Source organism: Portunus trituberculatus, chromosome 29 (genome assembly GCF_017591435.1).
Source record: "Portunus trituberculatus isolate SZX2019 chromosome 29, ASM1759143v1, whole genome shotgun sequence".
Classification (NCBI taxonomy): Eukaryota; Metazoa; Arthropoda; class Malacostraca; order Decapoda; family Portunidae; genus Portunus; species Portunus trituberculatus.
Window position 1 is genome coordinate 10,730,466 of NC_059283.1, and position 14,233 is coordinate 10,744,698.

At 37.4% G+C, this 14,233-nt stretch overlaps 1 protein-coding gene across 2 annotated transcripts in view; it reads right to left on the reverse strand.

Annotated features, from left to right (window-relative positions):
• Positions 1–7,397: 7,397 nt before the first annotated feature.
• The window catches only part of LOC123510478 (MAM and LDL-receptor class A domain-containing protein 2-like), a 136,504-nt gene continuing 129,668 nt past the window's right edge, over positions 7,398–14,233 (reverse strand). For both annotated transcript variants that reach the window (XM_045265684.1, XM_045265683.1), the window contains exons 151-162: positions 13,836–13,999; positions 13,296–13,439; positions 12,712–12,840; positions 12,056–12,229; positions 11,752–11,896; positions 11,001–11,177; positions 10,706–10,878; positions 10,458–10,605; positions 10,015–10,224; positions 9,157–9,367; positions 8,140–8,337; positions 7,398–7,866 (exon numbers count right to left, since the gene is read on the reverse strand). In XM_045265684.1, coding sequence (XP_045121619.1) covers positions 7,707–7,866; positions 8,140–8,337; positions 9,157–9,367; positions 10,015–10,224; positions 10,458–10,605; positions 10,706–10,878; positions 11,001–11,177; positions 11,752–11,896; positions 12,056–12,229; positions 12,712–12,840; positions 13,296–13,439; positions 13,836–13,999 — 2,033 coding nt within the window. In that variant the 3' untranslated portion in view covers positions 7,398–7,706. The remainder of the gene's footprint in view (positions 7,867–8,139; positions 8,338–9,156; positions 9,368–10,014; positions 10,225–10,457; positions 10,606–10,705; positions 10,879–11,000; positions 11,178–11,751; positions 11,897–12,055; positions 12,230–12,711; positions 12,841–13,295; positions 13,440–13,835; positions 14,000–14,233) is intronic.

The window sequence follows — 14,233 nt, forward strand, 5'->3', positions numbered from 1 at the left end:
TCAACCTGCCCACCCCATCACTCACACCCCTTCTTCTGCTATTGCTCTTAATTAAACTCTCAGTTAATTATGTTCCGATATATTTGAACTGGTGAGCTTATTTATATACAAAGGAATTATTGTGACAGTGTTGGTCCCGTTCGAGCGACAAAGTGCGCCGCGTTAAATGTCAATTTTTTTTTTACTATGTATAGCGTTGCATTGATAATCGCTAGATACTTGAGAGAGGAAATATGTATAGTTCTACCTCCAGTATGGTGGTATTGACTAGTCACAAATATCAAATGAATGAGAATGGTCGCTTCCTCTTCACATGTCAAAAGCTGCCGCCTTCTCTGTCTTGCCTGTGAGCGATGTAATATCGCTGTGTATAGGAGCACAAGCACATGTACTACAGAATCATAAAGAAGCAGGTTGGCATATATTCATTTTGCTTACTTGTTGTCATCCGGTAAAATGGCGCCATATCACACAATGAATGTGGCAATTTAAATCAATAATTTGAGAATTTCAAGAATTTGTATTAGGTCCTTGAGCATCATTTTGATTCTTCAGTGTTCCTTGGAAAAACAGTTCAATTTTGAATTTCAAACCAGTTCTGTTCTGCTTACTGCCTTAATGCATGGACGTGGTAGAGGGCTTTGATGCTCCTGCGTCATTCAATTGCTTGAGTTCTGATTTTTTTTGGCAGTACCATATATGAGTGCAAAATCTATCAGCGAGTATAAGTGGGCCAACTGAGCTGGGCAGGAACACTTTAACGGGTTCACATGAATACAGATGGTAGATACGCATGAGTTACAAATCACAAATATAGTACTATATAGTGCTTATATGAGAATGTTATCATTAATGTTATTTAGGAATCCTTGCAAATGCCGGTATCAACAGATGAACGAAATAGAGTATAATACAATCATGTGTGCTGCAGGCAGGCTTGCATCCATTATTAAAAGAAATTGCACGAATAATATAAAAAAAAAAGTTCGTTCATACTGGTCATTGGCCAATAGCAGACACCGCGATCGATTTAGTGTTGCCCTATCACCATCATTTCTTTGTGCTCTGATTGCTAAATATCCTATGATGTCACAACATAGGGTATATATATATATATATATATATATATATATATATATATATATATATATATATATATATATATATATATATATATATATATATATATATATATATATATATGTGTGTTTTGGTGCTTTTGAGGTGTTGCTTGGTTTTATGAGTGTGTTTTGGGTTAGTTTTGAGTGTTGTAAGTGGTTTGAGTGTGTATTTGGGTGGTTTGGGGTGACTTCGGCGTATTCTGGGTGTTATTAGTGAGTTTTAGGTATATTTTGAGGTGTTACGTGGTGTTTTGAGTGTGTTTTGGGTTAGTTTTGAGTGCTTTAAGTGATTTGGATGTGCACCAATATATATATATATATATATATATATATATATATATATATATATATATATATATTTTTTTTTTTTTTTTTTTTTTTTTAACATTACAAGGGCACTGGCCAAGGGAAAACAAAGTGTTGGGAAAAAAAATCCCGCTGGTTGCCAGGCCCTGTTAAGAGGAAAGTAGGAGAAAGAGAAAACAAAAAATCTAAAAGGAGGGTCCAGTTAACGTAAGAGGTGTCTTGACACTCCTCTTTTGAAAGAGTTTAAGTCATAGGAATATATATATATATATATATATATATATATATATATATATATATATATATATATATATATATATATATATATATATATATTGGTGCACATCCAAATCACTTAAAGCACTCAAAACTAACCCAAAACACACTCAAAACACCACGTAACACCTCAAAATATACCTAAAACTCACTAATAACACACAGAATACGCCGAAGTCACCCCAAACCACCCAAATACACACTCAAACCACTAACAACACTCAAAACTAACCCAAAACACACTCATAAAACCAAGCAACACCTCAAAAAGCACCAAAACACACACAACATTCTCTAGAAACACTACTACATACGCCAAAATCACCCCCACACACACTCAAACCACTTAAAACACCCAATACTACCATAAAACACACTCAAAACACCGTGCAACACCTCAAAATGCACCAAGACACACCTAAAATTCACTAGAAACACCCCAACATAAACCAAAATCAGCCCCACACCCAAACCACTTACAAGTACACTTAATATCATCCCTTACCACGGTAAAAAAAGAAAAAAAAAAGCCATGCAGTCCCTTACAACGTCCCTCACCACATCTAAAACTCACTAAAAACACTCAATATATACCAAAATCATCCCCACACACATCCAAAAGACTCCTAATACACACCACACAGCTTAAAACACTCAAAATTAACTCAAAAACACATTAAAAACGCCACACAACCCCTCAAAATGCTTCCAAAACACATTCAAAACATATAAATACTGAAACACATATCAATCCACATATAGGTACGTAAAATATACCTAAAAGGCCTAAAACACACTGAAAACACACAAAATGCACCAAAAACATATAATGCCATGCAACACTACTGAACACACTTGAAACATCCCAAACACCCCAAATATATCTTAAAACCAACAGTATGCATTATAAAGAACGTTAAAAGTAAAAGGGACACTTACTTAAATATTACACCTTGGCTCCTTCTCCTATTCCACCTCTATTTCTCATTTCTTCTTCATCCTCCTCCATTGTTTCTCCTTCATCTTCCTTCTATTGCTTCCATCTACGCGCTTGAGCTTAGAAACACAACAAAACACTGGATGTTAGATAAAATATTGAAGAAATGGAGGGTGACTTAAGTATTGTGGCTTGGCTGCTGTTCCTCTTCCTCCTCCCTTTCTCCTTCCTTCCTCCTTATCCTCCTTTATTTCTCCTTTTTTCCTCCTCCTGCTACCAATATCTACACACCTGAACCTAGAAATACACGAAAACACGTAGAAATCACTAGATATTAAGCAAAACATTGACGAACTGAAGGGTGTTGGAAAAGAGGCGCCAGCCTGGGCTATGATGAGTCACCACCTGGGCTGTGGTCATCAGAGAGAACGGGAACGGGGGTGACTCGGCTAAATTACGTAAATAATTTGATTTAAAAATGACTTTTAGAAAAACGAAGCCACGGCCGAATGCATGACATTTTATGACGTGATAAATATTTAAACTAATTTTCAAAATATCAAAATATCTCCAGCTCAACTAGGTTTTAAAAATGTCTAAATTAATTACGTTAAAAGTATAAAACATTTTCAACAATATTTTTCCTAAAACGTCCTGGAAAGTCAAGACATTTTCACTTGGCGAGTATTTTATCACATTTCATGGAGTCTGAGCTATCTTTTAAGGCATTTTACAGCGAGTTATACCGAGAAGCAAAAACGTGAGCATATAAAATAATGAAAAATAAGACTTTTATTCAACAGCACGAAACACCATTTCAAACTCCACATATTACTCTCAATAGATTGATTTCACACTTGAAAAAGCATAGATGATTCTTTGATACCATAATTGTTAACTTATAGCCTCAAATAAAAAAATTCAAAATGGGAAATTGAAATTTTTGACCGTTAAAAAGCCTTTAACATACGCCATAAAACACCACTAAACGCTACATATTTACCCAAAACAAGCGCGAAAAACACTTCAAACATAACGAAACATTTATAGAAACCATAAAAACATACTACGGAAGCAATATATTACCGTTAGGAAATATTTGAAAAAAAAAGTATTTGACCCAGCAGGCTGCCGGCGAGGAGGGTGATTGCTGGGGGGCTGGGGGGGCAGTTGGCCCGGAGGCAACACCAGGAACAGTGGTGGCGGACCTTCATATTTTGTCTTTATCGTCTCACCAAACCAAAATTAAGCCATATAGAGAATTTTCGACTATGTGATATGAATTGATAGACTGGTATCTGCATTTTGACGGATGTTTGGCTTATGGTGAGTGGAGGAAGCAAATATTAGCTGTTAATACTGACACCTTGCTCTTTTTAATTATCGTTATACCTATCACCTTTTAATATTTGTTTACTGTTTTCACTCTCGTATGTAAAGGAAGCCTAAAAATAAGTGAATGTCCTTATAAATACCTTTAATTGATGAAGATAAGGCAGTGTGGAGGGTTGTGGCGAAGGTTTGCACTGCTTGTTTTGTCGCATAATAGGTGCTGCTTAAAAACTGTCGGTAATATACCAACACTTCACTTCACTTGTGTGTGTGTGTGTGTGTAGACATGTTTTGGATGAGTATGAGGGTGTTTTGAGTGTGTTAACGAGTGTTTTCGGTATATAAGAGTGCTTTTGAGTGTTTATAGCTGTGTGTATTGGTCAGTACCTATAGCCCACCGCCACCACCACTGTTACCACCACCGCCACCAAAAGACCACTGCTGGCGTTTTAAACTTTCAACCAGTAGCAGAAGGTATGTCTGTGAAGACACTACGTGTGTAAAATAACATCAATGTCTATGATAACTATCTGTTACTAAATCTATCATCAATGAGATACTATACTTGTAAAAATATCACATAATGATTTACTGGTTATTGTGACATCTTTCTCTTCGTTTTCGTTTTCATTTTTGGTGATTTGTCAAGGCAGTATCTAGTTGTACAACGAGTGTTGGCAGCTCCACGGGACTAGAAAGTAAGAAACAAAATGCTTAAAAGGTAGAATGTTTCATTTCTCTCATTCTCTATTTCTATAGTTGTGATTTATGTGTACAGTATATATATTTATTTTGCACTGTAAATATTTCAACAATATTATGTATGTAAATAAAACTATGAAAGTGTGGATGATTTCAGTCTTGCGTGATGTTATATGAGTGTTTTCCCTCTTCATGTGTATGTGCAATACGTAGTGATGCTACGTAGCCACCCTGTGTGCTTGTGAGTTATCCTCCCTCCCCATGCCCTGACAAAGACAATAGTTTTGAGATAGGAGTAGAATCCCTGTGTGAATGAAGCGTGTATGAGAACCTGAGTGTGTATATATATATATATATATATATATAATATATAAATAAAAAAAAAATATATATAAAAAAAATATAAACAAATAGAAAAATAATTGTTCACAGAAATCCAAAAAAGTTTCAGTCTTAAAAGAATAAATAAATCAATGAAAGATTACCTAATACCCGTGCTAGGGTGATGGCAAAAAAAGAGAGAAAAAAAAAAAAGAAAAAGACGTACGTCATAGCCTGCCAAATTGAGAGTGGGACCCGCGACCGTCATTCTCATGATTAATTAATAAGAAAAAAATTGCTTACAGACACATTATTCATTAACTGCTGATTATAAAATAACTTTTTCTATCGAATCATAACGTAATTTTTCCAGGCACCAAGGATTTTTCTAGAACATTGTGTTAAAGGTGTATATATCGAGATAATACCTAAATTTGCAGTATTATAAAAATTATTTATCACATTCAAATCTACTAAGACAATGGCATCGAAGCGAAATAGGACAGCTCAAGCATGTATATTATTAAAAGAATCCTGAGTGAGATAAGAGTAGGCCGAGTCTATATCATTAGTTGAACCGTGAATCCATTTACATTCACTGTCATCCAGTATCCGTCACAGATTATAAGTCTCTTACTTAGGACAGGGAGTCAGCTAGTACTTTAATTGTATTCTAAAATCATCGCAGCCGGTAATCTAGATATGAATCCTGGGACACTGCACCCTTCCCTGGTCACTATCAAGCAATGCGCTGGGGATTCATAACTCTGGTGTTCACTATAGCCATGCTCTACTGATTCCCCCGAGAAAACAATTCCGGAACTGGTTCCGCGGGCTGATGAATACCATACAGAGTCTCGGAACCGCCAGTGCGCTTGGTATTCAACCAGAACGCCGGAGGTTCCAAGACTCCGGTATTCGGTATTCACCAGCCTCGCTTTACCGATTATACGCGGAACCGGTTTCGGAATCGGTTCTGATGGTTCCGCCGGCCCAAGGAACCGGTTCCTTGAATACTTGAGTTTACGGTTCCTGCCCACCATTAAATTAAGCACACAGGACTTAGGATACAAGTTTCATCCTGAGAAGTGGGATCAAACTATATAGCCTGCAACCTTTTAAGGCTTCCTGACTCTTCACTGGCAACATGCAGATTGGAAGTCACTTAGCCATTTACTATATCACATTATTTGTGAACCAACTTAAGAATGATCTGAAAGACAATTTTAATGTTCTTTTTTTTTTTTTTTTTTTTTTTTTTGCACTAGTCCTCCCACCAAGATTATGAGCTATATTTAGTGTGGTGTGATGTCTAGCTATTGCTATCTATATATATCTCATCATCTGAAATATTAGAGGAAACCTTTGTCTTGCAATAAAATCAAACACAGGTGATGATTGTAATGGTTTCTTTATTTATATAGTTGATATTTTTGTCTGCAAATTTTTGCTGATTGTCTGGAATTCTCTTGCCATGGTAATGTTTTGGTTTCAGACAACCAATAGCACTTCAGGAGCTTACCTGCTGTATATATCTTATTATTATCATTCATAACATCAAGTAGGCCATCCCAGAACCTTACCTTTTGATAAATGCCTTCCCACCTCCTAAATGTTTATGTTTTAAACTTTCAATAATTATTTCACTCAGTATTCTCTGTACTGACTCATCCCTGATATATTTGCTGTATATGAAGATAATTTTTACACTGCCTCCTGACAAGTCACTTGTGCCCAGCAAATGGTGGGATGCACTGGAAAAGGTTTGACAATTTTCAGCTGGTTCATTTAATCTTCCTGCTGCAAGACAATAATGTACAATATATGCATAGTCTGATGTCTTCCAAAGGGCAGGTCTTAAGTCTAAATAGGATACAAAATAGATTGGATAAATAACACAAATACTTTATGATAAAATTATTATTTACATTTACTATCACAGGATGATACTTCCAGGGTCTCTCAAGGAAGAGAATTCCTGCCTGTTCATAGACTACCAAATACATATGAGCACATTTACATCCAAACTAACAACAACTGACACATCAATTCACTTAACATATTATCATTGCTTCTTTATGATTTATGAACAAGAACTTTCTTGTACTGTAGCTATAAGCTTGATACCATTAAGGTGAGTAATACATATATATGTGTGTGTGTGTGTGTGTGTGTGTGTGTGTGTGTGTAATTCACCACGGTCATCTGCTGGTCACCCAGCCAGTCTTCCCCATTACGGAGCAAGCTCAGGCCTCATAGACCGATCTTCAGGTAGGACTGAGACCACAACACACTCCACACATTGGGAAAGCAAGGCCACAACCCCTCGAGTTACATCCCGTACCTATTTACTGCTAGGTGAACAGGGGCCACAGGTGACTCGAACCTGGACCCTCTCGAGTGTGAGTCGAGCGTGCTAACCACTCCACTACGCGGTGTGTGTGTGTGTGTGTGTGTGTGTGTGTGTGTGTGTGTGTGTGTGTGTGTGTGTGTGTGTGTGTGTAAAACAAATGAAATGGTAACCTTAGACATACATTCACATTTTGCTTTCATTCTCTCAATATGTATAATACAAACATCGCTGATAACAATTAACAATGTATCTATATAAGTCTTAATACAAAAATCTACTAAATTAAGGAGAAATGAATCCTTAACAAATACTAATCCCTGAACATGTGGAACATGACTACTCAGCAACTCAGAGGGAATTATGGAACAAAGGTGGGATTGGAGACTGAGTCTGAGGCTGAGGTGTTGTCGAGGTCCTCCAGTGGGATGTCATCACTGGTGGGCACTGCCAGGTCTGGTCCCACATAGTGCTGGTGCTCTTCCAACTCCCATGGACTTCTTGGAGTTTCCTGCACAATTCTGAAAAGAAAAACAAAATAAAATAAATGAATAATCCAATAAAAAATAGATAAACAGATCAGTATTTAAGATATAAAAGTAAATACATGATCAAATAAATCAAATAAATCAAAGAAAAGCCTATGAACATATTTCTTCCCTTCCTTACTTCTCTTGATATGAGATTCTAACACATTTTCTACCTATACTTAATTCCATCCTCCTTATACCAATTTAAAATCTTCAATGTGAGATACATAATCCAAATAACATACAAGAGACATCAGTGCTTACCTTCTCTTATTCTTGAAATAGAAAAAGCCAACAACTCCAATGATGATGGCAAACAAGACTCCAAAGACAATGCCAGCAATGGCCCCTGGATCAAGTCCCCCAGTGTTGGGTGCATCAGTGGGACCCACAGTGGGACCCACAGTGGTGGTGATGGAGATGGGCAACTCACAGCGGTCGCCAGTGTAATCATCTGGACAACTGTGTATAAGCAAATTCATATGTAAGAAATCACACATCAAATCTTTATTTATGTAAGGTTGGTGTGCAAGATTTGGCTGCACACTTCCAAGTCGTGGTACAGTGGAACCATGCATGCTTTGGGGTTTGAGGGGTCTCCAAGTGCACGAGTTTGAATCCTGTCCATGGCTAGAGTGTAGGTTGGGCTTCCTTACTCGGGGCAACGGTTTCCTAGCGGGTGGGCTTTGAGATAGGAGGTACCCCAAAAAAGTATCCCCTTTAGCTCAGAAATTCCCATGAAAAGCCCACATGGTGTAAAAAAAAAAAAAAAAAAAAAAAAAGCTGACATGTTGACCAGTATTTCCTGCATGCCATGAAAGAAAGACTACAAAAGGACTGGAGCACCCTTCACCTGTTGATGTGTTGTCTCAGGTAATCTTGATTTAAAGAAGGAGCTTATACAACTATCAAATTCCCACACATGTGGACTATAAGTAAGAGATTATAAGCTGAATGCAGTAATCCACTTCTGTCTGAAAGAAACTAGTTGCATTGATCCCTAAAACAATTATATAGTTTTAATGAATGCTTACTAAAAATAGTCTATGATACTAAGTAAAGTTTGGTGATATTTCATCCTTTATACAAATCAATATACAAACTATATTCATTAAAATAACTTGACACATTAACAAGAAACTTAATTTTCAAGACTCCAATTGGCTAGATTTGAATCTAATATAAAAACTCATTTATACCAAATTAGAATATTAATATAATAAACAAAATAATAATATCCTTCTTTCTAATAAAGGTTTTGTGACCCCCATCACTACTTACTTGCAAGCAGGACGCTTCTCTCTTCTCTGTGGTGCACACACTCCACCATTCTGGCAGTAGTTGTGTGGACAGTCACCACACACTGACTCATCAGCTTGATGTGATAAGCACTGCACAATGCCATTACACACATCATCGTTGGTCATGCAGGGGTGGTGAGACATGAACTTGTCACCACAGTAAAAGAATCCTGGATCACAGTGAGAATTTTCTGGAAGAATTCAGAAATACTGCCTCTGAGAATCTGCTAAAGGTATCAGTATAGATAGTATCTGATTTCAAGATGTCTTACATGAATGCCATATCATCAAAAGTATCTAGACTGATTCCTTGATCCATAAGATATTCTGTATTAAGGAATTACAGTTGCTTTCCTTCTAATGAGACTGATAAATTCAAACTGATCTATTGTAGTCTTTTAAGTCTTTACAGGGTCATTTGATACATAGTCTGACATCCTAAGTGTTAAAAAATATAGTTTAAATATTTTGCCAAAAACTACACAGACAATGTGTATTACACTGATGTGAAATTTTTTTATTTGGAAAAAAAAGGCAAACCATCAGAAAAAGTATTTTACTGTGAAAATAGGGAATCTTAACCTTAAACCTTCAATTCCCGTCACTGCATCTTCTCACTATGTAATGTGAAACACTGCTTAAGCTGATCTATGGCCAGCACAGGCAATAGTACTATGTGGATGACTTTTCAAGTACTTTGTCTTGAATAATAAGCACTGATTGATCTACTGGAGAAAATAATTTGATGCATGATCGCACACAAACAAAACTGTCAGTACATGAAATGTAATAAAATTATGGAAAATAACAAAATTAATAAAATATTTAAAATAATTACCAGGGCACTGTGTTTCATCAGCCTTATTGGGACAATCAGGAATGGTGTCACAGAGAAGAAGTGCTGGGATGCAGGTGTGGTCTTCATCTCCACACGAGAACTCCTTCTTGGTGCAGGCATAAGGGTTTACTGTGGTGGTGACAGTGCTGGCAGGTGTGGTGGTAGTGGTGCTGGTGGTGGACCTCGTGTGCAGAGTGGTGCATGTGTTGCCTGTTGGAGGAGTGTTCACCAATGTTCATGATGTATTCATAATCACCACTGTATCTTTAACACCAAGTACATGATTCTGCGGGAAGCTGGTATGTATCAGAATGCCATCCTGACATGCCATCTTCCAAGTCCAGCTTATGTTAGACATGTATGCACCTCATTAAAGACATCACACTACAGTAATCACTAATCTTACACTAAAACCAATTACAGCCCTTTCCCAAGCCACTTACTACACTCAGCTTCATCAGATGCATCAAGACAGTCAGCAATGCAGTCACAGGTGTAGCTTTCAGGAATACACTCCCCAGACCCACACCTCACCTCTCCACTCCCACATGTGTTGTTCACAGGGGGGGGACCAACACCTGTCTCACACTCCTGCAGCAACAAAACACAACAATTATGATAAACATCTCTCTCTCTCTCTCTCTCTCTCTTCTAAGACTCCAAAGTCTAACCTGATGTAATTCGCACTTACAGGAGTGAAGGACACATCATCAAGTGCAATGTAGGTGTGTTCTGAAGTTCCTGTTTCAGCCTCAAACATGACAACAAAGCTATCTTTCATGTTAACAAGGATCACCACCTCCTTCCACCCCTCCTCATGGTTGCCACTCTCTGAGGCCACAGGGTACCGTCGATTGAATCGATCTGTAATGACACCACACAAATGTCAGAGGAGTAGGAAGTGTACAGATTCTACATGAGAACTTGTCACACCCAAAATCTTTTCAAATGAGTATGAAGGCAAAATGTTAATGAGGAAACCATACCTGACAGATACACCCTGAGAGTTCCAATGTCCACAGTCTCTGTGCCGTGATCAGTGTGCATGTAATACCAAAATCGTATGTAGCAGATGCCCTGTGAGGCTGGATACTCATCTTCTGTCTCTATAGTGGCCAACAGTCCAGGTTCTCCAGTCTTGCTAGACACATACACATAATAGCCTGTGGAGATACCATGTCAAAGGTGTCACAATACAATGCAGCACATCTTTGACTTCTGCATCAAAACTTTCAGTATGGCTAAGTTTTTGTAGTTTGTTTTCATTTCATGGAAAGTTCCTAATTGGTCAATGTATAACTCAAAGGCATTCAGTGGAAAGTTTGTAACAGCAGCATCTATCCATCTATCAATTTCTTAGAGATCATTTACATATTCTATTCACATATGAGAGAGAGAGAGAGAGAGAGAGAGAGAGAGAGAGAGAGAGAGAGAGAGAGAGAGAGAGAGAGAGAGAGAGAGAGAGAGAGAGAGAGAGAGAGAGAGAGAGAGAGAGAGAGAGAGAGAGAGAGAGAGAGAGAGAGAGAGAGAGAGAGAGAGAGAGAGAATGCATAAAAATGGAAAAACATAATAAATGCACATGTAAATATATATACATGTACAGTTTTTGTATCAGACAGTTCATGTACATATTCATGAAATGGTATTCACATTCTGACACTTTCCAATAACTATATACAACTTTTATTCAGCTTGAATTTTGTGTTGGTAATATCCATGATCGATGTTGGTGCTCACCTATGGAACCAAGAGTGTGGTCATGAAGAGGGCCTGTGCCATCCTGGTCAGAGGCACTGGCCTGCTGCCAGTCCAGATCATCATCCGTGCGCTGCCCGTATGCACAGTCACTCAGCCATGACCCGGTGTCAAAGTTGCAATCACCCTTGAAACAGAGAAAGCATCATTATACACCATTACTGGCAGCAAGCTGTGAATGTTTAACACAAAAGGTCACACAAATGTTTTGTCTTCAATGATTCTCCTGTACGTAATGACGTACTACATACAACGGATGTGCTATCTCCACTTATACTCCACTTACCCTAACACGTGGGCACTGGAACTCATCACTCTTGTCGTAGCAGTCAAACTTGGCATCACACGTGTACTGGCGTGGGATGCAGTCACCACTTGCACACTGGAAGTCTGTGCTGCTTTGGCATTCGTCAGTAGGTTTGCAATTATGGAACACCAAGTCGTCCAGGGCAATGTGATTCTAAACAGGAGAAAGGTATGCATGAAAAACTTATGCAATGTACAAAATTTTCTTGCATCACTGTTTCCCACGTGTAGCTTAGGCAGGTTGTGATGCAAGAAAAAACTTTTAGATGCTTATTAATACATGTGCAGATTTATACTCATGACTCACTTAAATTGAGGGTAAATTTATGTAAAGCTTTAAATTACTAAATGTAAGTAATATTCTTTTACAATTATATACACGTACTACTGTATAAATCACATGAAAATTGATCACCTCAACTGTTTTGGGATGGATTAAGTTAGATTACAAGCCAGCAACATTACCTAGTTTCATTTAATTTAACCATTGCTAAACTATCTTTACCTAATGTGACTCATCCCAACAGCTGCTGGGATGGTTGCTACTCTTCATGTGATCCCATAATTATCTTTTATGTAACTAAGATAATGAAATACTCATTTAATTCACACTTTTTTTGGACAATTTGTACACACCTTTCCTTTGCCATGTGTGGCCATAAAGAGAAGAGTGAAGTCTCTCTTGCCTGCAACTGATATGTAGCCTGCTGACCACTGGTTGACGGTCGATGATGTCCACAGAGTTTTTGATGGATTATCACTACCCTGAATGGAGAGCAGTGTATCTTTTAGTTTGACGTATTAATTTCTTTTACACTGTATCCTCTTCATACATGTGGTACATAAAAAATGGCAACCAAAGTAAATATGAGAAGTAAGACAACATTTAACAAAACATGTAACAAAGAAATCAAATATATAATAACCCTATATGTAGCCTATGTACCATATACATTCACTGACTGTCTACATTTATCAAGGCAGAAATATACAGACAAGACATAACCTAAAGAAAAAAAACATACCAAAAAACATAAATAAATAATAAAAAAAAATAAATAAAAAATAAAGCTGATTAAAAATACAGTTAAAGATCTTTAAGTCCTCTTTAATTTTAAATGATAAACTACAAGATATATAAATAAAATAACTAATTTTTCAAACTTCTCCACTATCCCATCTCTAATAGGTGTATGTGAAACTCCAAGCCCAACACTCACTGCATCCTGTTTTGCCTTCCTGATAAGAGTCAGTGACGAGGAATCTCCATCAAAGGCCACGTATGACCAGAAGGCCAAAGTGCAGTGCAATCCCACTGATGAAAAAATATGGGATTCCAAAATTGCCACCTCTCCTCCATTCCCCTGCAATTGAATTTGGGAAATCAAGGATTGGCATTTGGGAATTTGAGACAGGTTTCACTTATTAGGAGCTAGTCTGGTACTGGAGGAAATTATTGTTCTTAGATCCAAAAGTTCAAATGTCACAAGATGGAGAACAAAACATAGCCTTAATATAAGATTCTACCATGACACTAACTCCAGTCAACTAAGCATGTAAAGATAGACACCACATAACCATCATACTCTGCACATATTTACTATATCCATTGCATCTTTACTGCTCAACTATTGTTTCTTCTGTCAATTTGGCCTTCACATAACTATAGAATTTCCAGTTAATGATAAATATTATGCAGACTTTTTTCTTGGTCAGTGTAAACATATGAAGATATTAATAAGATTTGCAGATATGCTGACCTCATCCTTTGCTGTGGTGAGGTCATGGGTGTCTTTGTGGTTAGCGTGGTCACTGCCGGGTCCAGGTGGTGGAGCCGGGAAGCCTGAGATGGACCAGTGGATGGAGCTGCTGGTGCTCTCAAACCACCCACACCAATCACTGCCTTCAAAGTCACAGCTTGTGGCTATAATAAAATATCATTATCATCAACACTGCCATTCTCACCATCATCATCACCACCACCATCACCATCACCATCAGCTAAACAACCTCATTGCCTTCAACCACTTATGGTAATGTAATAAAAAGTGAAAAGAAAAAAAAGTAGAAAAATACAGAAGGTCTGCCTAATGTTTATATATGATATACATTACATCTGTGCAATCTAATCATTAACTAAAACTTCAGTTATTTTTTT